The following is a 20222-nucleotide window of genomic DNA, read 5'->3' as shown; positions in this document are numbered from 1 at the left end:
TCCTCCATCCTGGATGGATCCTCCTCGTGTAGTTTCATTCTTCTGGCAAAACCCACCATATGTTATTAAGTGGCAAATTGGAACCCTCGCTCAGATGTAGTCATGTTATAATGTAAGTCAGCTTGATAGTGTAAGTTGTGTGATTCTTAGAGAACATTCAACAGTAGCTTGGAGACATTGTGTTTCTGTGGCACTTAAATATTGGTTAATAAAGATGTAGTTCTGTGTTGTCTTCACATTCATTTAGATGCTTACACAACGCAACACTTTTATTAGACTGATAAGATGCTTGCATACTAATATTTAACTGGGCTGTGAAAACTTGCTGACAGTGAACTTGTGAACTGTAAATATATATCCACTAAATCAGAAAAGGTGATTAAAAGATAACCTGCAGCGGAATAATACCACTTTTATTTATTTCGAATTAACCAAGAAGACTTAAAAGCAGCAATTTGAAATTCCACACATTCCTCAGAGCTCAAACACAACTTCAGTGAATAACATTTGTATGGTGTTTGCATGTAACCAGGGGGTTGTTAGACATAAAGCTCTACTGGTGCACAGGCCCCTATTCATGTCCCTTTTTTTATTCAAAGCTTGCCGGGCACAATGCACTACAAGGCTGTAGAAAATTCCCTTTGCATAAACCCACTATACAACAGTTCAGGGATGCAAGTTTGATATCAGCTTAGGCTGATGGATTTGACTTTACAAGCGTTGATTGTGCTACTATTTTATAGGGCATGAAATATAGATGGTGACAGTCAGGCAGTAATGTTGTTACATCATACACAGAGAAAAAGACTCAGGCTTTTCCTCCCTTTTTTGGATCAATCTTCGTCTCTTTCACAACAATGGTTCAGCATTATAGGAAGTTAGGGTTAGTCAAAAAAAATGATTATATGTTGCCCCCTTGTCGGGTCACTCTCCGCCGGATACACATTCTGTAGGGTTTGGGGGACAGAGTGACTCCGAACACAGGGGTGAAGTCTGGCTCGCCTGCGTCCTCTGGCCAGACAAACTGGAATCGTCTCAGCAGAGTCACCAAGATGAGGAAGAGCTCCATACGAGCCAGACCCTCACCCAGACACATACGAGGTCCTGGAACATAGAAGTTCATGTAAGAAAAGATGGACAGATAATGTGTTAGCTGAGATTTTTTTTTCTTCTGTTCTCATTCCACCAACCAGTCTAGTAGTAATAGTGGTAGAAGTAGTAGCCGTAATAGTGGTTGTGGTAGTAGTGTAAATAAAATAGTGGGTAGGTTTGAGGGGGACTGTCCCTTACCCAGGGAGAAAGGCAAAAATGCCTCAGGCTTATGGAACTCTCCTTGGTCGTTTAGGAAGTTCTCAGGGTTGAACTCATTAGGAAACTTCCAGTAACCCTCCTCATAGAGCACAGAAGTGAGGTTGGGAATGATCAGAGTCCCCTGTTATGGACAAGGGGAGGAACAGAGAGAGAAAGAGTTGGAGCAAGCTTGTTTCCATGTGCTCTTTTTAGGTGGAAGACAATCCAGACAGTGGAACCATCCTGCCGCCCCTCACCTTGGGGATGCTGTAGCCTGCCACACTGGTGTCTTTGGTAGTGCTGTGGAACACGCTGAGGGGCACAGTGCTGGCTATACGCTGGGCCTCGTGGGCAAAAGCATGCATGTAGTGCATCTGGTGTCTGTCCTCAAAGCTGACCTGGGCCTTCCCCTCCAGGAACTGGTCTATCTCCTGCTGACAGCGTTCTGACAGGGGGATAAAGAGAACATGATGGACCTCGAGTCATATTTACCAAGGATATTGGACTGAGTGGTAGTATAGGATCAGGCGCTGGACTGCCCATTAGGTTTCATTCAACTGACACAACTGATCCTGGATCCACACGGTTACTTACTTACAAAACCAGATTCCTCATATGATAACTAAAACTTCTGTTCAGTCAATTCATTCCTACTGTATGTCAGTGTTGTTCGTCATGGTTCCATGGTTTGTGTATGAGGAAGCATGCAAACACAGGAGCTGTTTGAACACACCCTGAATGTTTGGGAAAGCCGAAAGGTAAAGGAAGGCGGTGAGAAGTGTGTTTGAGGTTGTGTCGGTGCCAGCAAAGTGCAGGTCCAGGACATACATCATCATCTGGTCCTCATTGAAGGATGAATCATCATCTCTCTAGAAAAGAGAGCACACAGCACCCACCCAAGCACACAAGGGTTATAACTTTCCATATGTACTGCTACTATAACCTAAACGCTGCCACACTCTGTGCCTCTATTTAGACACACACTTTGGTCATCTCCTCCAGGTAGCAGTCCATGAAGTCTCTGGGTTCTCCAGGAACCCTGGTCTCCTTGTGTTGCTCCACCAGTTTAAGGGCCATCTTTTGAGCTAGGTCTGCGTTGCGGAAAGCCCTCTGGAAAGGCAGTGGCAGATTCCTCAGCATAGGAAAACTGTCATAAATCTGGGGACAGGCAACCAGGACAGAGAGATTTGGGTTTGAACAAGCTGCAAATACATACTTTATCTGCTTACACATTCTGGTGTAAACAACCTGAGTTTTGTGTTGAAAAGGATTAAGAAAGTTGCAGGCAATACATATATTTTGTATTTTCTTATTACAGTATATTCTCCATGTACTAGACTGCAACTATTACGTTTCACTACCCTTGACGTTTTCATTTTTTCTCACCATGGACCAAGGTCCGTTAGTCATCTTTGCATTCTCAGTGAAGAGCCGAACAAATGTCGTGAGGAACTCATCATTGTACTCATAGCGGTTACCGAAGAGGATGAGGCAGATGATGTTGGATGCAGCATTATGGAACATAACCTGGGGGTTCATGGTCGTACCTGAAAAACAAAAAACAGTATAAATAAACTAAAATGAAGCCTACAGTAGCCTAACACATTTCAGAACATTTGCAGCCCAGACACTAGGTAGACATTTTCCAAGATCTGTTAAGTGCCTGATCCAGGCCAGGTTTTCTGTTTGTTCTTGTTTTCTCAGGTGTTGGCTCCAGGGACTCCATCCCTCCGGTGGGACTGTCACACCTGCCGCTCTTCCCTCATCAGCACCACAGTGTTTCAACCCCGGTTTTCCAGTCACTTATTGCTTCAACTAGATGTGTTAATGTCGGCTCCTGACTTACGGTACATTATCGCATGTACGCTCAAAGTAATCGTGCTTTTGTCTCTGCCTGTTTCAGACCCGGGTCACACCCTTCTCGCCTGTTCGTCCGCCTGCCTGCCAACAACGGCCTGTCCTCCACAAATCTCCCTCGTAGCCCTTGTCCTTTTCAATAAACCCATCAGTATACCTTTGTATTTTGAGTCGTGCATTTGGGTCCTGCAGACAGTTGGTCAAACTATAACATGATCTCATTATGATTAATGTGCATTCCCTCCTTGACAATCTTCAACTGAGATGCTAAGCTCTTTAAAACTAGCCAACAGATATTGTAACCCTCAAAAAACTCTCTGAAGCAACTTCAAATTCTGAATAGGGAATGCCTGAAAAAAAAACTTTCAATCAGGTCCTCGACCCATTACTTAGGGGAAAAACGTGGCATTCAGGAACACTGCCTCAAAGATAACAAGCCCAATAACCTCAGGACAAGCCAATCTACATACAATCTGATATCCATTACTAGATTAGTACAAAGCTCTTCTTTAAACAAAACCAAGTTAGCCTATTTTTTCTTGATGTTCGAGTTCTCTATCTTCATACCAACACTTTTCTCCAACGAATCTATGATGTGCTGTATTTCTCCATGAATCCTCTCCTCCATGGAATTCTTCCCCATGCCGAAGTTCCTGAGGGTCATCAGAGCGAAGCGCCGGTGTTCTTTCCAGCTTGATCCATAGTCTACCAAGATGACGCCTTGGAGAGAGCAGAGACAGAGACAATCAGATCACGATCAATTCAAGTTCAGTACCACTATATCAGTCCTGTAGTGACAAATTAAAGTGGATAGATTAAATAGAAGAAAATGCAATTGTCTCAATGGAACAAAACGGTCTCCGCCCACACAGGAGGACTGACGAACAGCGCGTGAAAAAGCCTTTCAACAGCTTGCAAAATCGCCCCATTTCAGATTTCACGTTTCGTGAAAACATACACAAATTTATATTTTTACGTGCTATTTGCATTTAACAAGCATCGAAAAAGAGGATCTGATTTCCTGAGTTTAGCTCATCAGCCATACCTTGCCACACCCAATTGACGCCTGTGCCTAGGGACTCATGAAGCTGAAGAGACAAGTCCTATGTCACTCAAACCTTTTCCTCGGGTGATGCGGTTAACCATCATGTCCTGGGGTCGTCCAGCGAAGTCTGTAGACTTGGTCAGAAGAGCTTCCTTCATGGCCTCAAACCCGTTCAAAACTACAGCGGGCCTGGAACCGATGTAGAGGCTGTACACGCTGCCAAAGCGCTTTGCCATCTACACTCAAACACAGAACCTTGTTTATAAATATGTTGATAAGACTTTGAAGTAATTATTTCTTATAGCCTGTGCCATTAGTTTTAGAAAATGAATGTCTAACTTTATCAAATGAAACATTTTGAAATGTCAAATGTATTATGTGAATATGGTCTTACATTTACAGTTAGTCATTTTAGCAGACGCTCTTATCCAGAGCGACTTACAGTACGTACAGGGACATTCCCATGAGGCAAGTAGGGTGAAGTGCCTTGCCCAAGGACACAACGTCAGTTCGCACGGCCAGGAATCGAACTGGCGACCATTAGATTACTAGCCCGATTCCCTAACCGCCTAGCCACCTGACTCTCTTGCTCTGTATAATGTGGGACTTGTAACTGAGAATAAAAAAGACTATTGGCAAGAAGGAGATTGATTGTGTTGAGATGTAACCTTTGAAAGAGGCCCATGGAGAGTGTGATCTGGGATGGTGTTGTTTCGGCAGCCAAAAGCTTTGGCTGGTCGTAGCGGTGCGAACAATACTGGGCGTCCGAATATCTGTTTAATATCGAACAAACGAACTTTCCCACGGGTTTCCACCGTTTGCAGATTGTGTTGTATGTATTGTCTGTTTGTGTTTAAGATGGTTGCGTTTCTGTTCAATTGTTAATAAATGCGTAGGCTCTTGAAATACATTTAACCGTTTGACTGCTTGATTCTCAGCATTTACACCATATGAGCTACAGAAATCATTTCACCCACAACATAGGACTTGTTAGGCAATTATAAAACCAAAGGTCTGTAGGCTATGTGGGAAGTCTTTTTTTTTCAGCAAATAGCACAACTGCATGAAGTATTTTGTACCTTCTCAAAGTCTTTCATGGGGTTGTCCAAATTCAGATGAAGCAAGTTCCCAAGTATCGGGATAGGTCGAGGGCCCGGAGGAAAATTCTTGGGCTTTTGGATTCGGGTGAGCATGTAGAGGAGGCAGAAGCCGAGGCACAGCAGTATCAGGGAAAACATGCTAAAAATCACAAGCTATGCACCGGGAGGTGGTGAATGTACGCGGTTTCGTAGACGAGCTTCACTTACAAACCTCGACTTTACAACCCTCAAAAAAAAGTTCCAGTCAAGTTAAAGTCCAGCCTGTATTTCCTGTCACTTGTTTACATTGACTCCAGTCTGTCCCCAAGAGGATTTACTGCAGTTGTGTCATAGGACCAACCATGTTCCACATTGGTTTCTGTACGGAGTACTAAATAATCAGTTTAGTCCTACAGGCAGAAACGTAAAATGCACGTAAAAATAAGTAAATACAATACATTGTATTTATTCACCAAATATGAGTTCGGGAATTTTGATGTAAAATTAACTTTTTAATTTAAGTTATTAAATTGTTAATTTAAGTCCGATCAATTTACTAATATAATGTAGGCCTATCGTTTAAATAGTCTGGTGTTCACAATACACAAAATACACACTAATGAAAATAACAACTATTAGACAACTTTTGTCAAATTTGTTTAAAAGAACAAGCACATCTTCTAATGACAATATCACTTGTCCATCATGAAATTAAATAAGAATCGATAAAAATAGAGCGTTGGTCGCTGTTTTGTATTTGACATATGACATGGTTGCTCTTCTCAATGTGACAAGTGATCAACATTTTACTTTGCACGATTGATTTTTCTTTCAAAAATCTAGGCCATGGTCTGTTCCACAATATATTAAATTATTTGAAAAAAGACGAATTCTCTTCGTAGTGCAAACCCCTTCTCCAAGGGGACTAAATAAATATTGTAACAGAGGCAACCATGCACCTGGTCTGACTGCATCCCCATCTCTTATACTGCAAGTTTACAGTGTTCATGTCTTTACACTTTTTTCCGTTTTGCAGTCATTTTTCTTTTCATCTCTTCTTCTTCCAAGCGCAGCTCCTTCTCATCCTCCTCGATACCCAAACGTAAACTGAGAGATGAAAAGAGAAAACAAAAGATGTGTTAATGTGGACAGTGGTTGCGTCTGCATGCAAAAATGGCCTCCATCTCTGTCTCTTGTCAGAGGGGAACCAGGTTCACCCTTCAGTTCAGCACTGGGGCTTTTTGGAGTGTTTTTCCATTTAAGCTTCTCTTCTCTCCTCTTCAAGATCTTCAAGCACGGCCATTTTCAGGCAAACAGAGCGTTGGTGAGGCACATGGGAATAAGACAGTGGCACAGGAGAGTGTGTACTGTGAAATAATTATAACTATACTGCTAATCAATGCTGCTATACCAATCATTACCTCAAATATATCAAATGTGTAATGCTTTGTACAAAAACATATCCAATTGTGATCAATTGATTTATTAAAGAACAGATGGGATCAGGCAACGGGATGTTTCTGTGTAAAGTAAGGTTGTAATGAAATGTATCAGTGTTATCACTAATGTCAGTGATGGACAAGAAGCCTGGGGCCTGAAATTCCCAAGCGTCTCAAAGTATGGGTCTAAAGTTTGTTTACCATTTTAGATCATAATAAATACGATAGAGGGGTCCTGAATCAGCACTCCAGGTCTGAGACACAGTGTGTATACAGGGCCCTCAAAGCAACCAAGCCCAGCAGGACCCGATTGTTACCAACTGTGACAAATGCCCCCATCTGCAGGCATAGCTATGGAACTTTACACCACTGCTAGCGGTTATCCAAGTGTGTGCAGCCCTCCCGACTATACTCTCAATATACAGAGCCTGTTAATGTAGCTAGGTCCTACGTAAATTGATGAGACCTTTCATCTGGAATTACTATAGTTAAGTATGGGGATGTGCAATTGAACTATGATTCAGTGTGCATGAGCTACTTACCTTCTAGCCTCCTCTTTCTGCTGGTCTCTCCAGCTGCTCTCCATAAACTTCAATGCATAGTCACTCTCCTCTTTGTATCTAGGGTGATGAATACAACACATGTTGTACAAACTGAATGCCATGACAAGTTGACCTTGAGTTGAGCAAATGTAATTAAATGCAATGCAATACAGGCTGAGACAAGCCTGTCCGTCTTGAAAACACAAGATTTATTTGGACAAACAGCGGGCCCAGCTCTGTAGGCTTGTTATTGAATCTTACTTGGTCCGGTCATAGCCAAAGATTTCCCTGATGTGTTGGGAGATTTCATCTTGCCCATCTCCTTCGTTATCGATGAAGTCGTCCATCTCTGAGTCATACTCATCGTCCTCATCTTCATACTTCCTCTTGTAGCTGGAAGTGATTGGTGGGAGCATGGTGCCTGTGGAGACAGCATGGCATGATCAACAGATTATAATAATTTAGTTAATTACCAATGTTGCGCTTTTAATCTCTCTCTACATGAAGCTGCCATTTGAATCAAGCCTTTCTTTGGAACAGACCCAAGATGGATGACAAAAGGGGGGCCTGGATTGCTGACTCACTATTGAGCCAGCCAGGAAAATAAAACTGCATCAACCCACTGTCCTGCTGTACTGGCGTATACATGACATATACAGACAGCAATATTCATGCAGAATTGACTTCATTCTACTTTACTGTCATCTATCTGGTAACAGTGAAGGATATTATGTGAGAATAACAGAGCATCTGATATGGTCAAAAGAAGATGATCCCGTAATTAAGTGTTCAGAAACATTCTCTAAATGATATCTCCAGTCTTTTACCTGGAGGTCTCATCCCAGGTCGCGGTTGCATCCCAGGTCTGGCGGGCATTCCTGGTCGTGGTGGCACTCCTGGCCTGGGTCCACCGAAGTTCTTGGATGAGATGGTCTCAACCACCATGGTACACTTGGGTTTACCAGGTCCAGAGCCCATACTGCTAGCTGGCCGGCCAGGGACTGGCCCTCCACCCCCAGGTCCACTACCCGAGGGTCTGATGCCACCTCCCCCAGGTCTACCCTGGACGCCACCCCCACCTTGTCTGGCCTGAGGAGGTCCTCCTGGTCTGGGAGGGCCACCCGATGTGGGTCTCATCTGTCCATTACTCCCCTGTTTGACCAAAGAATTACCTCCAGGCCTTGATAGTTGTCCATTACTCCCCTGTTTGACCATAGAGTTGCTTCCTGGCCTTGCTAGTTGTCCACTGCTCCCTTGTCTCACTGAGGAGTTAACTCCAGGCCCTACTACTTGTCCGTTACTGCCCTGTTTGACCAAAGAGCTACCTCCAGGTCTTGCTGGTCCTCCCTTTCCTGGCCTGGAAGGTCCTCCAGTAGGTCCTCCCCGAACTGAGCTGCCCTGGTTAGATCTAACTTGCCCAGAGCTACCCTGCTGTTGCCTTTGGCCCATGCCTGACGTGCCAAGCGGTCGAGACCCTGAGCTAATGGGCCTTCCTTGAGGTAGTGAGGGGTTCCCCTTCTTGGGATTAAGGTCACTTGTGGCTGGGGGTCTATGGCTTGATGAGGGCCTAGACGCTGGTGGTTTGGCTGACACCTGAGAGGATCCTCCCTTGTAGGAGGCTTTGCTGCTTAAGGCACCTTTAGAGCTCGACGAGCTAGTAGCAGATTTGGGTCTCTCCCTCTCTCTGTCCCTGTCTTTGTCTCGAGTTCTGTCTCGATCTCCTTGAGACGATCGAGCAGAACTGTGGCTTCTCTCGCTTGGTGGGGGAAGCTTTGGGTTCCTCCCTGACCCACTGGGAACGGGCCTCTCTGAGGAGCTCTTGTGCAGCTTACCAGTCCTTCCCAAGTCCTTATCAGAGGAGCTCTTTCTAGAAGAGCTTGAGCTGGCTTGGGATCTGCCGTCTCTCTCCTGAGGCCTTGAATCTCTACCTTTGTCCTGCTTCTTAACTTTGCGCTCCATCTCCAGCTCTCTAATCTCCTCCGCTGTCCTAAGTCTCTCCTCGTTCTTATTTATTTGTTTGGCCTTTACCTCTACTGGCTCAAACTGTTTCTTCTCGGCTAGTTTGAGCAGCTGTGCAAAGTTCATGGGTGGAGGGGCGCCCTTGGGTGGTCCAGCACTGGGATTCTTGGAGGGTTTGCTGGGTGCTTTGTTGGGCCTCTGTGGTACCGGGTCAGGCTCTGGTTCAGACTCAGAGTCAGTCTGTTCATATTCATAGTTGTCCTCGTCGAAAGTGTCCCCCCTCGGCTGATTGTCTCCCATCTCCCCCTTCGACCTCCTCTTTTTAGGTTCCTCCAATATGGGCACACCGTTGTAGCCTCGGAAGTTGTCCTTGGTTCGAGAGGCCATGGCACGGGCTTTGCGGTCTGACTTCAACTCAACCCTTTTGGCTAGGAGCACATCCTTCTTTTTCTTCATCTGCAGATCTGCACACAACATAGAAATCATTGTGTAAGTACATTTCAACCCTTGTGCTGCCTTCAGGTCACAATGACCCAAAGGTTCACAACGACCCATCGTTGTCGTGCAACAACTTTACCCAATACAAAAACAAATAAAAAACATTTTCATTTACCTTTCTTTCTGCTCTCCTGCTCTTGTTTTTTCAAAAACGCCTGCACAGCAGCTGAATTAACGCCTTTAACTTTTGGATCCTTTTTTGGTGGTCCAGTTTGTAAGCTGTACCGCTTCTGCAGAGAAATTAAAAACAAATTATTCTAAATCATTTAATAGGTGGTACCCAACACCTGCCCTTTGGATAGATGATTTACTTTCTATTAGGCCTATAACTTAATTGTGATTTCAATATTATAACCATATTGTGATCCAAAGTTTGATCGACCACACGCTTCATGTGAAAACCACAGAAAAGTGCTTTAAGAGTCATTTGATTTCGTTTCACTTCTATCATACTATTAAATGGCAACATTCAGCCAACATTGGCTGCACTTCAACAGCTAACACTAGGGAGTCCGGTTTGTGACACTGTCATTGGCTTTTAAATGATCCTCGTTTTATCCCCCATGCCTTCAGCTAGTACACCACCATTTGGCTTAAAGCCAATACATTTGAGTTGGACTAGCTAGTCTGACGCGTGTCGTTAAGTAACACTCTGTAAACTTAAGCAAACTCCTTACGGTTACTTACTGGTACGCTGCTGAGGCCCTGGTTTTGGGAGGCCATCGACAGTACATTTTCAAAGTCCATGTTGGGCTCTTGACAGGTGGCGATTATTGACTCGTGTTTGTAGCCAGGCTCAAACGGTTTAAAAGCTAGGTCCTTAGCTATCTAGCCAGCACACTAAGCTAGATTTTCAGAAGCTAACTAGCTCTGTCCAGGTTGTCAAACATGGCCAGTAGGTTCTATTTTGTAGCACCGTATCACTTAAAATCTAATCAGTTGCCAGAGCTTAGTGCCACGGCGTCGTTAGATGAGTCCGTTTGACAGATGTCTGACTAGTAAGAGCTGAGTTCGGTGACCAAGTTGCTAGTTTGCTAGCTATGCTGATAGCTAGCTCAGCTGGTGAGTAGCTGGCATTCGTTTTAAGACACAAAAGCTTTCGGAAAAACGGAAAACAAAACACCGAGTAATAGTTACAAAGGCAATGATCACACTTTAAATCTGCTTGGCGAGAAAAAAAAAATCTTCAAAAAAATCACAAGGAATTTAGTTAAATAGATTCGTGGAAAATGTTCAACGTCTCTCTTCTAGGCGATGTGTGTATATTTCACGAACGCCACGCTCCAATCCGGTACGACAACGTCACATCCGTTCAAAAATGATTTCACCAGAAGATGTCCCCAGATCCATAGAATTATCGTAGTTTGATCGTGGCCAACTCATAACACAATTTTGACACACAAGCAAGACAGTTGCACATTCAATCTGTTGATCATGAATGCCTTACTGGATTTTTAAAGTCTGTACTGGAACATTAAATAGCATTCATTAAGATACCGTAATGTTTTGCTGTTTCTATCATAAAATCTAAGATAATGTCAAACAGAGATCGTAACAAAGTACAGAACAAGGAACATTATTCTTTACTCAAAATGTAAATATTGGCCATCTGCTCAGATAAGTAAACAATGGTAAAACTCCACCCAAAACTCCTCCTTCCACCTTTAGCTATGCCCCTTTAATTTGTTTCTATGATGTCATTGGTTGGATTTTATAACCACGCCCTATCTCCTCCCACCTTGGTTGAAATTCTCCGCCTCCTTGATGTCAGCCTGTCTCCAAAAAGAAATCGAAAACAATCCCGCCTGACAAAGAGATACAAACAAGATATATTTACGCCGTGTGCGACCTGCTAGGTGCCATTCTACCAGTCTCTTTGCAAAAACTGTAGGTGACGAAGAAAAGATGGTCTCGCCAGTCACAGTGGTGAGTACTGACGGCAGCGGTACTGCTGTTTAGACGTATGTAGACTTCATGTAGATAAACACGAACTTGTGATCTTTTTTTCTCCAGTAGCCTATAGTGGATATATTAAGTCAATATGTCAAGGAACGGGAATACAGTGATGATATTGGTTCATGGGCTACGTTTCTTGTATGGTTGAATAGCAGTTAAATCTTGCTTGTGAAAGACTAGCATTTCATCGATCACTGATCAATGTTGGCGAACATTTATTTTTTGTATGTATGTTATGCAAGTAAGCATTGCTGATAGCCGAATAATAAGCGTGCACCATCTTCTCAATATGCTCAGATTTTAACTGTCGGCCACCCACGCATTTCTTCCAGTCTGCATTTTGGCAATGGTCATCTGCTCCCTGTAGTATTAGTAGGCTACTGCTATCTGTGAGAAGCTGAAAAACCTTTTTTTTCAATATTGCAGAAGAGACTTTGATGTCCACAAACATTCGACGGTCACTTTTGACTTAGGACTCTCAGGAATAGACACAAGCTATTGTCTTCTCGATTCTTCCATGTACTCCGTCCTTTTTCTCACATTTCCAAAAGCCTTTCGTGAAAGGAAAACCTGTCATGTGACGGTCTTTTTGTCTTCCCCCCCGCCTGCCACAGCAGTAACGCATGCGCCATAAAGCTGTCCCGCAAACTCCACGACTTAAAGCCTCTATTACCTACTAGGCAGATCCCATTATCTAGCTCCTAACTTCATGTTCATTCAATTAACAATTTCAGTGAGCACAAAGAGTGACTTGTAAATAAAGGTATTTATAATGTAATTAAAGTTAAACTCAGGAAACAGAATAAACTTTGACCCTTAAATATCTTTAAAATGTTTTGAAGTTGTGATGTGCCCTGCATGAGGGCATGAGCGCAAGAATGTTTTCCACTCTATTGTTGCCTTGACAACAGCTCCTGGCTGGGGGTATGTAAGGACCGCATTACAAGGGGGCTGGTGGGAGATTGCTGAAGTCATCCTCGACTGTTGCTCAGTCTCCCTGAGAGACATGATGTCCAAGCCATCGTGCTATCAAAGAAAGAACACTCCTGTTGAATCCTACCCTTTACAAGTGATCTACTGTATATTAGAGGTTACCTTCACCCCTCTCTTCCCCCTAAACTGGCTCTGTGTGGGATGTACTGTTTGGTATCTGTCTGACTTTTTGTGAGCCTGTCTCTCTGTGGAAACTGGCCTCTCTCTTTGGCCTGTATGTGTCTGTCTTTCCATCTGTCTGTCTGTCTGTCTGTCTGTCTGTTTGTCTGTCTGTCCTTTGATTGTCAATATCCCTTAGACAGACTGTGGGGGGAGTCACTCACGCAGCACTCTTAACACAAGTTGCCTCTTCAGTCAGACAAACTCATCAGAGAACAGGTTGAGTTAGGAAAATACAGAGGCATGGATTGTAATTTGTAACTGTCAGCCTCTCTGGGACAGAGAGGAGACGCGTGGAGCTTGAATTCACGGAGGAACAGTGCTCCTTGTTCGGACCCCCGCATCGGGGCTTTGGAACAGTGCATGTACGATTGGTAATTGAATCGTTTCATATGTCATCAGTTTTTATCTCTTAAGTCACACAGGGAGAAAGTAAATGTTGTACTTGTTGTCTGACATGCCTTTTGAAATCCTCTGGGGGGCTAAGGGGCCAAAGTTGCAGCACCCTCTGTCCTCATTGTGCTGCTGTGTTTACACAAGAAACGATGGAAGAGGAAACTCAAGCCGAACAATAATGAACATGCTGGGTTTGAGAAATCTTGCTCAAACACAGCATGGACAGGGTCACAGGTTATGGGAAGACATCAAATTGACTCCTTCCTCCTCCCCCAAACCACTCCCTCCTGAAAGTGATGATCTTTACATTTTCCCAAGGAGAAGTTTGTCCTCTCTCATCATTCCTTGTCATTTAACGTGGGCGGCTGTGGCTCAGGGGGTAGAGAGGGTTGTTTGTTAATCAAGTTCGATCCCTGGCTCCTCCTAGGTCATGTGCCGAAGCATCCTTGAGCAAGACTCTGAACCCCAAGTTGCTCCTGATGGGCAGACCGGCTCCTTGCATGGTAGCTCACTGCCGTTGGTATGTGTGAGTGAGAGTGTGAATGAGAGGCAAAACATTGAAAAGCGCTTTCAGTGCCGCTAAGGTAGAAAACAGCTATATAAATGCAGGTCATTTACCATTTACCATTCAACCCAAACTTAACAAATGTACTCTTCAAGTGTGAGGAGGTGTTGGAACATATAGGTGGTTGGACCATGTGACCATGTGAAGTAGTTCTGCATGTTGGCGTTCTTGTCCTCCAAGACTTGTCATGTCTGTTCTAGTCTTCTGTGTTCTGTGGTATAATAAGTGGATAAGCTGCCTTCCAGTTCTGGTCGCTCTGGGGGCTCTGCCAGAACTCCTGGTTCCAATTGGCTTCGGTCCAGACTGGAGGGAAGAATCCTGAAGAGTTATTTATGTCTGCTGAACGGCATAGAAGATAATACAAAGATGGATGTGAATTAGGTTGTACTGATGTATTTACATGGCAAACAAATGAATATTAAAATGTTGATAAAGTCTAGAGGGAAAAAAGGATTACAAAATATTTGAGGAACTGACTGGAGGGGTGCTATAGTGTATCTCAAGGATTAGAAAACTCAACTTGTTCTCTTGTCAAATCGAATAGTTTGCCGGGTTGAACATGTGACTGAGTGGAGAGAGTAGTTATAATAATACCATCAAACTGTGGCCTAAGGACTGTTATGTCCCAGCAGCTGTTCAGTTTAACATGAACAGGATAAACATCTAACACCAGGTCAGTTTAATGTTGCAGAACTGACCTGGCAAACCGGAGATGAATCCACTAAATAATACACTGAAGCCCCTCCCCTCTCCATCAATACATGTCTTGTAAAGCACGTTCGCAGCAGGACACACAGGAAGTACCACCTGGAGCCAGCCTAGGTAATTGATACAGTAATTGCTACAGCTGGAGCTCAGCATGCTAAAGTTTGACCACAGCATGAACCATGGCACTAAACACCGTGCCACATGCCTGCAGGTTTCAGAGAAACAGATCTCAGGGTAGCGCATATCTGACCCCGTGTCACTAAATAGACACTCACACACACACACAGACATGCATGCTAACATACATGCATACACACACTGGCACTGAACGGTGAGGAATCTCAGAGGAAACGGCACATAGACAGTTGTTCTTAAAAAGTAAAAGCCATCTGCTCAGAAGGGGTAGCAGCTGACAGGCCCTCAGTCTCATCTGCTTTAGGACTATCTAGGGGACAGTCCCCGTATGGACATCTTCACATCAATTTGCATCGGTGCAACTCTCTGCGGTGTGAAAGTGATACATCTGCTCCCAATAAGCCCCCATAACTAGCTGAGGGGTTAAAACGGTTGTTGTTTGGTCGGATATTCAGTGCCATCGACCAATCCTGGTAAAGGATTGAGCAGAGGGGTCTGTGGTGTTATTGAACAGTTGTGCAATCATGGTCTCTCCCCTCCCCCCTTTACACACACACCCCACTTCTCCAAGCCACCATTGGCTTGAACTATAATAACCTTCTCTCTCCCATCCCTCCCTCCACCCCTTGCTCCCTCCACAGATCCCTCCCCCGTCTCTATCCTCTTCCTCAGTTCCCCTGCCCCATGCTGCTGCTCACCTCTCCCCTGCTCTCCAGGCTGTTGCCTTTGCTTCCACTCCACCAGCCCAATGAGACAGTTGGGAACAATGCATGAAACCTCTCCCTCTGTTTCAATCACGGCCCCTTGTACCATGGGCCCCCTGCTCTGTTGACAGAGATAGACTGGGAAAACGGTGGCGAGAGAGTAACAGCCACACACATACACAAATAGTGTGTAATAGGAGAGGGGTGAAAGAGGGAGCGAGAGGGAGAAAGAGGGAGAGAGAAAAACTGATAGATGGAAGAAGAGGAACAGAGAGGGTAAAAGAGATACATGGAAAGGGATTGAGAAGGGAGCAAAAGAGGAAGGTAAGACCCTGAGTGAGACAGAACTCTTCCAGAAGCCTGTGGCCTCTTCTGTGCTCCCCCACTTCAGCTTTCATATCCCCTATGAGCTGAGGGTTTCTGGTCTCAGTTTCATGTATGTCAGAGAACACGTGTACCACTGGCTTAACAGTACACAGCCCTCTCTGGTCTGCCTTTAGCTCCATACTTCCCCTCATCGACCTACATTTACCTGAGTTATCTGCTTCTAACTGACAACAAATGCACAGTGCAACATTATTTTACCAAAAAAAAAGACAGAAACGATGAGACACATTTCTATGCAGACATCAGCCGTTGAAGATGCAGTCAATGAAAATGGTGGTTTCTGATTCCAGAAATACATTGAGGGGGAAATAAACTGATTTCTTGAGCAACACAAGTTGAAAAATACAAAAAAATCCTAAGAATGAATCTTACTATGATGAATATCAAGTGGCCTAAATGTGCTGTGTGTCTGTTTCCTCAGGTGAAGAGCGAGGGCCCCAAGCTGGTCCCCTTCTTTAAGGCCACCTGTGTGTACTTTGTCCTGTGGCTACCTACCTCCACCCCATCCTGGTTCAGTGCCCTCATCAAGTGTTTGCCCATCTTCTGCCTGTGGGTGTTCCTGCTGGCTCACGGCTTCAGCTTCTTGAGTGACCACGCCAGTGCCCGCAAGATCCTGGCTGGCCTCATCTTCTCCTCCCTGGGGGACGCATTTCTGATCTGGCAGGAGCAAGGATACTTCAGCCATGGTGAGTTGATCTGAATAGAGAACCAAACACCTTCCTGTCCACCAGCATCTTCAGCCGATCTATGGGTTGGAGGCATCGAGGGGGAGCTCTTTAAGAGCGTTCCAGAACGTGTGGTTTAAGGGAGCCTATGAGACTGACTCTGTCCCTCCCACCCCCCAGGTCTGCTGATGTTCGCTATCACCCACATCCTGTACTCCTCCGCCTTTGGAATGAAGCCCTTGAATCTGCGCGCAGGCCTGGTCATCGGTGCCACGTCGGCCCTCAGCTACACCCTGCTCTACCCCTACCTGTCTGGGCCCTTCACCTACCTGGTGGCCGTCTACATCGCTCTCATAGGCTTCATGGGATGGAGGGCCATCGCTGGCGTCCAGCTGGCTAACGACCTGTGGACCTGGACCAAGCTGTCTGCCTGCCTGGGCTCGGTGCTCTTCATCGTGTCCGACCTCACCATCGCCGTCAACAAGTTCTGCTTTCCCGTGCCGTACTCGCGCGCCATCATCATGGCCACCTACTACGCCGCCCAGATGTTGATCGCGCTGTCCGCCGTCGAGTGCCAGGACGCGCAGGCGGCCCGGAAGAGGGCGTGAGGGACGGCGCCGTCCGCGATGACATCGAGGAACCCTCGTCAGGCGGTGATCCCTGCCCCTTGTAATTCTGGACAGAGCCCACCTCCAGACCCCCATACCCCCTCATTTATTCTAGTGTGGTAGTTATGCACCTTACGCACGGTAGTCCCCTTCACAAGCCCCCTCTGACTTGCACACTGACCCCTCTCCCCTGCTGCGACCAGTAGGCGGTCTCCCAGCCTTGTTACCATGATGAATAATACACAAACAACCCAATCCCACTTGTCTAAAACTTCAATATTGCTGACGGTATCGTTGTTCTTCCTTGTAGGGGAAGATTCATTGGGAGTAGTGTCAGAGAGTAGGCAGGTGTGATATGTAAGGTCACAAAATGCAGATTGACCATTCTCAAGACGTACACCCTTTGCCTGCCTCCTTCATGTTGTCCAATATTGCAACTTCAAATGCAAGGAGTTTTCTTTTGACAACCTACATATTATTCTATATCTGACAAAAAGGGAGTTGTTTGTGGGAGGCTGTCAATGACATCCACCCCCTGATAGTTTTGGTCCCCACCATTTCACTCAACATAACCAAACTGCCTTCAGCACTTCTACAAACCCACTTTTCCTTCAGGAACTTTAATCTCTTTCTGATTATGTTTATGGAGAAGTCTTTGAACGTTGAGGTGGTTTCGAGGGTGAGAAAGAAAGAAAGAAAGAAAGAAAGAAAGAAAGAGAAAGAAAGGGGAATAGATATATGTGCACATACCATTTTTTCTCTCCAGAGATACGTACAGTATACACCTCATATAGTTATTGAGTGTCAGTCATACGTGGTTCTGTAACTTCATTCAAGTAATCAACTGATTTTTTTGGGAGTGAACTGCATAGCATATTACCCATTTCAGCGTTCCCTATGCCATTCTGTATTGTGTCTGTGCCTGTGTGTGTGTGTGTGTGTGTGTGTGTGTGTACCTTTTTTCCTTTAGGCATTTCCCCCAGCGTTCACCCTGCAAATTATTTCAGTTACTCCGTTGCCTGTTTGCACATGCATAAACAACCCCAAACCCAACACATACACACACACACCTCGGCTCCTGCTGGTTTAGTCATTAAAAGGAGCTGCTGGGGCTGTTATTGCTGGAAACGTTCCTGCGGCCAGCCGTGTCTTTGGCATTAAAGAGAGTGGTGAGAGAGACGTGTTTGCCGGAAGGCTCTAGAGAAGAACACACTGCCCCCAGGGTCCTGCCACCCCTACCTTACACTACACAGGGACAGGTGACAGAGCGCCCAAGTGTGAAATGTATGAACATTGTTATTCCCTTTACATGTGTATTTGTCTGACAAGTCAAAACTTCCTGAAAGGCAGAATTGCTGTGAACTGTCCCTTACTAGTGTGTTAGGTGAGCTGTGCTTGCTGTGACCACTTGGCTGTATGGCAAACTGTTACGAGATCCTTTGCTGTCTTGTATTAGTCCACAACTGTGTCTTTATGCTGGCCCCACTGGCTGCTCAGTGATGACCTATCCCTGTCAGTCTGGTGTCTTGGTCATCCTCTCTGTATGTCAGAGACACCAGACTGTCATAGGATGTGTACACAGCTTATCCATCCAAGAACATTTTGGGAAATTCGTCTCTCTACATTGCCATTCATTGATGGCCACTTTGATTTATTGATTTATGGTTGATGCCACTAACTTTGCATTGGAATGAACTACACTGTACTTTGAAAATGTAAAGTATGAAAAGTATTTTTCTTTCACTCTGGCATTAGAATAGAAAATGAGACTTATTATTGGTCTTAATATTGGTCTTGTAAAGGGAATTGTGTGAATTCCTATGTAACGTACATAGACCACTTTATCCACCTTGTTCTGTGTGTGTCTTTAACCACTGCCGTTGCTGCGTTAGGGACTGTGGAAAGATCAAGATGAGTTGATACTGAGTGAAAAAACTTAAATGGAAAAAACAACTGATCTGTTGTAGTATTCTACTGCAGGCACAGAGCCGCAACACACGTGTAACAATCTCACACACACACAAGCACGTGTTATGCACACACACACAGACACACAATCGCACCAAAGTGTGTTTATGCATCAATCAAAAGCTAGATCTGCCCAAGGACCACTGTGTTGACAACCATAGTAAAAAGGTCACAAAGGATGACTTGAACATAAACATCACGCGGTGAGGGCTGACCCGACAGGGTAACTGCCGGCCAGAAGCTAGCGTTTACTTCCGTGTTACGATAGTGCTCACCACACCATTCTGTGTTCTCGTTTTGATTCAGTCATGTGTGGCTCAGCAGAATATTTCATCAGAGTCAGTCAAAAAAGTGTCTGCCAGTCAGGTGCTCCAATTCCTTTTTTTTTTTTAACAACTTGATTTGACACCAAAGAAACACTTTCAAGCAGGATCCCTTAGTTCTGGGCTGCATATTTCTAGTCTGCAGTGACTTCCTCTCCTGAGCTGACTTGGTCAAGCCACTGAGGTTGGAAACCCTCTCACAGGAGCGGACTGCACTCACCTGCAGTCAGCTCAGATCTAGGGAGAGGAGACTTTGTGATTTGTACTGAGGTTCTTGGTGTGTGTTGTTTGGTGAGGGGAAGCATGAGGGAATTACAGGACTGGAATCTGCTGTGTTGGCAGTTGGTTTGATGACTGTGTTTCTGTTTTCTGCTACTTCCCCTTATTACCAGACATGTCTCTCGATTCACGTTTCAGGGTAACCTCTACGGCACAGCAGATGTGAAATGTGAAGGTCTTTCTTATCTTATCTCTCTCTTAGTTCTGTGTTTTAGTTTATTCTGAGGTGAGAGTGAAAGGGATTCAGCATTTTGGGAGATTTTATTAAGAAGTGACAGATGTGTATGTGGTGGCCAGTGAGGCAAAAAAATAAACAAACTGAAATCCCAGATTAGTTCAGAAAGCTTGCTGTGGGTTATGATGGCAATTTGGCAGACTTTGTGATGGCTTGAAGCGGATTGTGAAGGTCTAAGCCTTCTGCTTCTCTTTTAGAATTCTGAAATGAAGAACCGAAGCATGGTGATTCAAACTATCTAATAAAAGAATGATCTAAGAGTTTTAAAGAGGACTGTGGACAGACATATTAGTCAGTGTGTAGCTGTAAGTACTTAATATGGTAAAAAAAAAGAACACAAGGGGAGGTATATGGCAGGTTAGCTGGTTAGCTACGCTAAAGCATCACTTAACCTCAGTAGCCCTCAACCCTGATGTTCTGACAACTCTGTGC

The 20222-nt window shown here is 44.7% G+C and overlaps 3 protein-coding genes across 3 annotated transcripts; 1 reads left to right on the top strand and 2 right to left on the bottom strand.

Annotated features, from left to right (window-relative positions):
- Positions 1–402: 402 nt before the first annotated feature.
- Positions 403–5683, bottom strand: LOC146258802 (cytochrome P450 2F2-like). Its single transcript, XM_084671549.1, has 9 exons — positions 5272–5683; positions 4266–4428; positions 3715–3867; positions 2677–2837; positions 2275–2448; positions 2024–2159; positions 1548–1735; positions 1291–1432; positions 403–1104 (listed from the first exon to the last, which is right to left on the bottom strand). Exons 1-9 carry the CDS (start codon positions 5428–5430, stop codon positions 902–904), a joined length of 1479 nt encoding a protein of 492 aa, XP_084527675.1. The 5' UTR covers positions 5431–5683; the 3' UTR covers positions 403–901.
- Positions 5684–5915: 232 nt separating this feature from the next.
- Positions 5916–10974, bottom strand: spty2d1 (SPT2 chromatin protein domain containing 1). The gene is made up of 6 exons (XM_084671548.1): positions 10397–10974; positions 9825–9939; positions 8080–9675; positions 7514–7673; positions 7253–7330; positions 5916–6378 (listed from the first exon to the last, which is right to left on the bottom strand). The coding sequence occupies exons 1-6, from the start codon at positions 10454–10456 to the stop codon at positions 6285–6287; spliced, it is 2103 nt and encodes a 700-aa protein (XP_084527674.1). The 5' UTR covers positions 10457–10974; the 3' UTR covers positions 5916–6284.
- Positions 10975–11454: 480 nt separating this feature from the next.
- Positions 11455–19922, top strand: tmem86a (transmembrane protein 86A). The gene is made up of 3 exons (XM_084671554.1): positions 11455–11635; positions 16134–16398; positions 16558–19922. The coding sequence occupies exons 1-3, from the start codon at positions 11615–11617 to the stop codon at positions 16983–16985; spliced, it is 714 nt and encodes a 237-aa protein (XP_084527680.1). The 5' UTR covers positions 11455–11614; the 3' UTR covers positions 16986–19922.
- The last annotated feature ends 300 nt before the right edge of the window (positions 19923–20222 follow it).

Source organism: Hypomesus nipponensis, chromosome 14 (genome assembly GCF_054491055.1).
Source record: "Hypomesus nipponensis isolate SF chromosome 14, ASM5449105v1, whole genome shotgun sequence".
Lineage (NCBI taxonomy): Eukaryota > Metazoa > Chordata > Actinopteri > Osmeriformes > Osmeridae > Hypomesus > Hypomesus nipponensis.
The sequence above is the reverse complement of the archived record's forward strand: the minus strand, read 5'-3'. Positions and strand labels throughout refer to the sequence as shown.

Coding starts and splice junctions, on each gene's coding strand:
- LOC146258802 (XM_084671549.1), bottom strand. CDS start 5,430: ATGTTTTCCCTGATACTGCTGTGCCTCGGCTTCTGCCTCCTCTACATG. Junction 2,160..2,274: donor ACCTGGAGGAGATGACCAAA/GTGTGTGTCTAA, acceptor TCTCTTTTCTAG/AGAGATGATGATTCATCCTT. Junction 1,433..1,547: donor CAGGCTACAGCATCCCCAAG/GTGAGGGGCGGC, acceptor TGTCCATAACAG/GGGACTCTGATCATTCCCAA.
- spty2d1 (XM_084671548.1), bottom strand. CDS start 10,456: ATGGACTTTGAAAATGTACTGTCGATGGCCTCCCAAAACCAGGGCCTC. Junction 9,940..10,396: donor AGGGCCTCAGCAGCGTACCA/GTAAGTAACCGT, acceptor ATTTCTCTGCAG/AAGCGGTACAGCTTACAAAC. Junction 6,379..7,252: donor CAGAAAGAGGAGGCTAGAAG/GTAAGTAGCTCA, acceptor TTCATCTCTCAG/TTTACGTTTGGGTATCGAGG.
- tmem86a (XM_084671554.1), top strand. CDS start 11,615: ATGGTCTCGCCAGTCACAGTG. Junction 11,636..16,133: donor TGGTCTCGCCAGTCACAGTG/GTGAGTACTGAC, acceptor CTGTTTCCTCAG/GTGAAGAGCGAGGGCCCCAA. Junction 16,399..16,557: donor GCAAGGATACTTCAGCCATG/GTGAGTTGATCT, acceptor CCCACCCCCCAG/GTCTGCTGATGTTCGCTATC.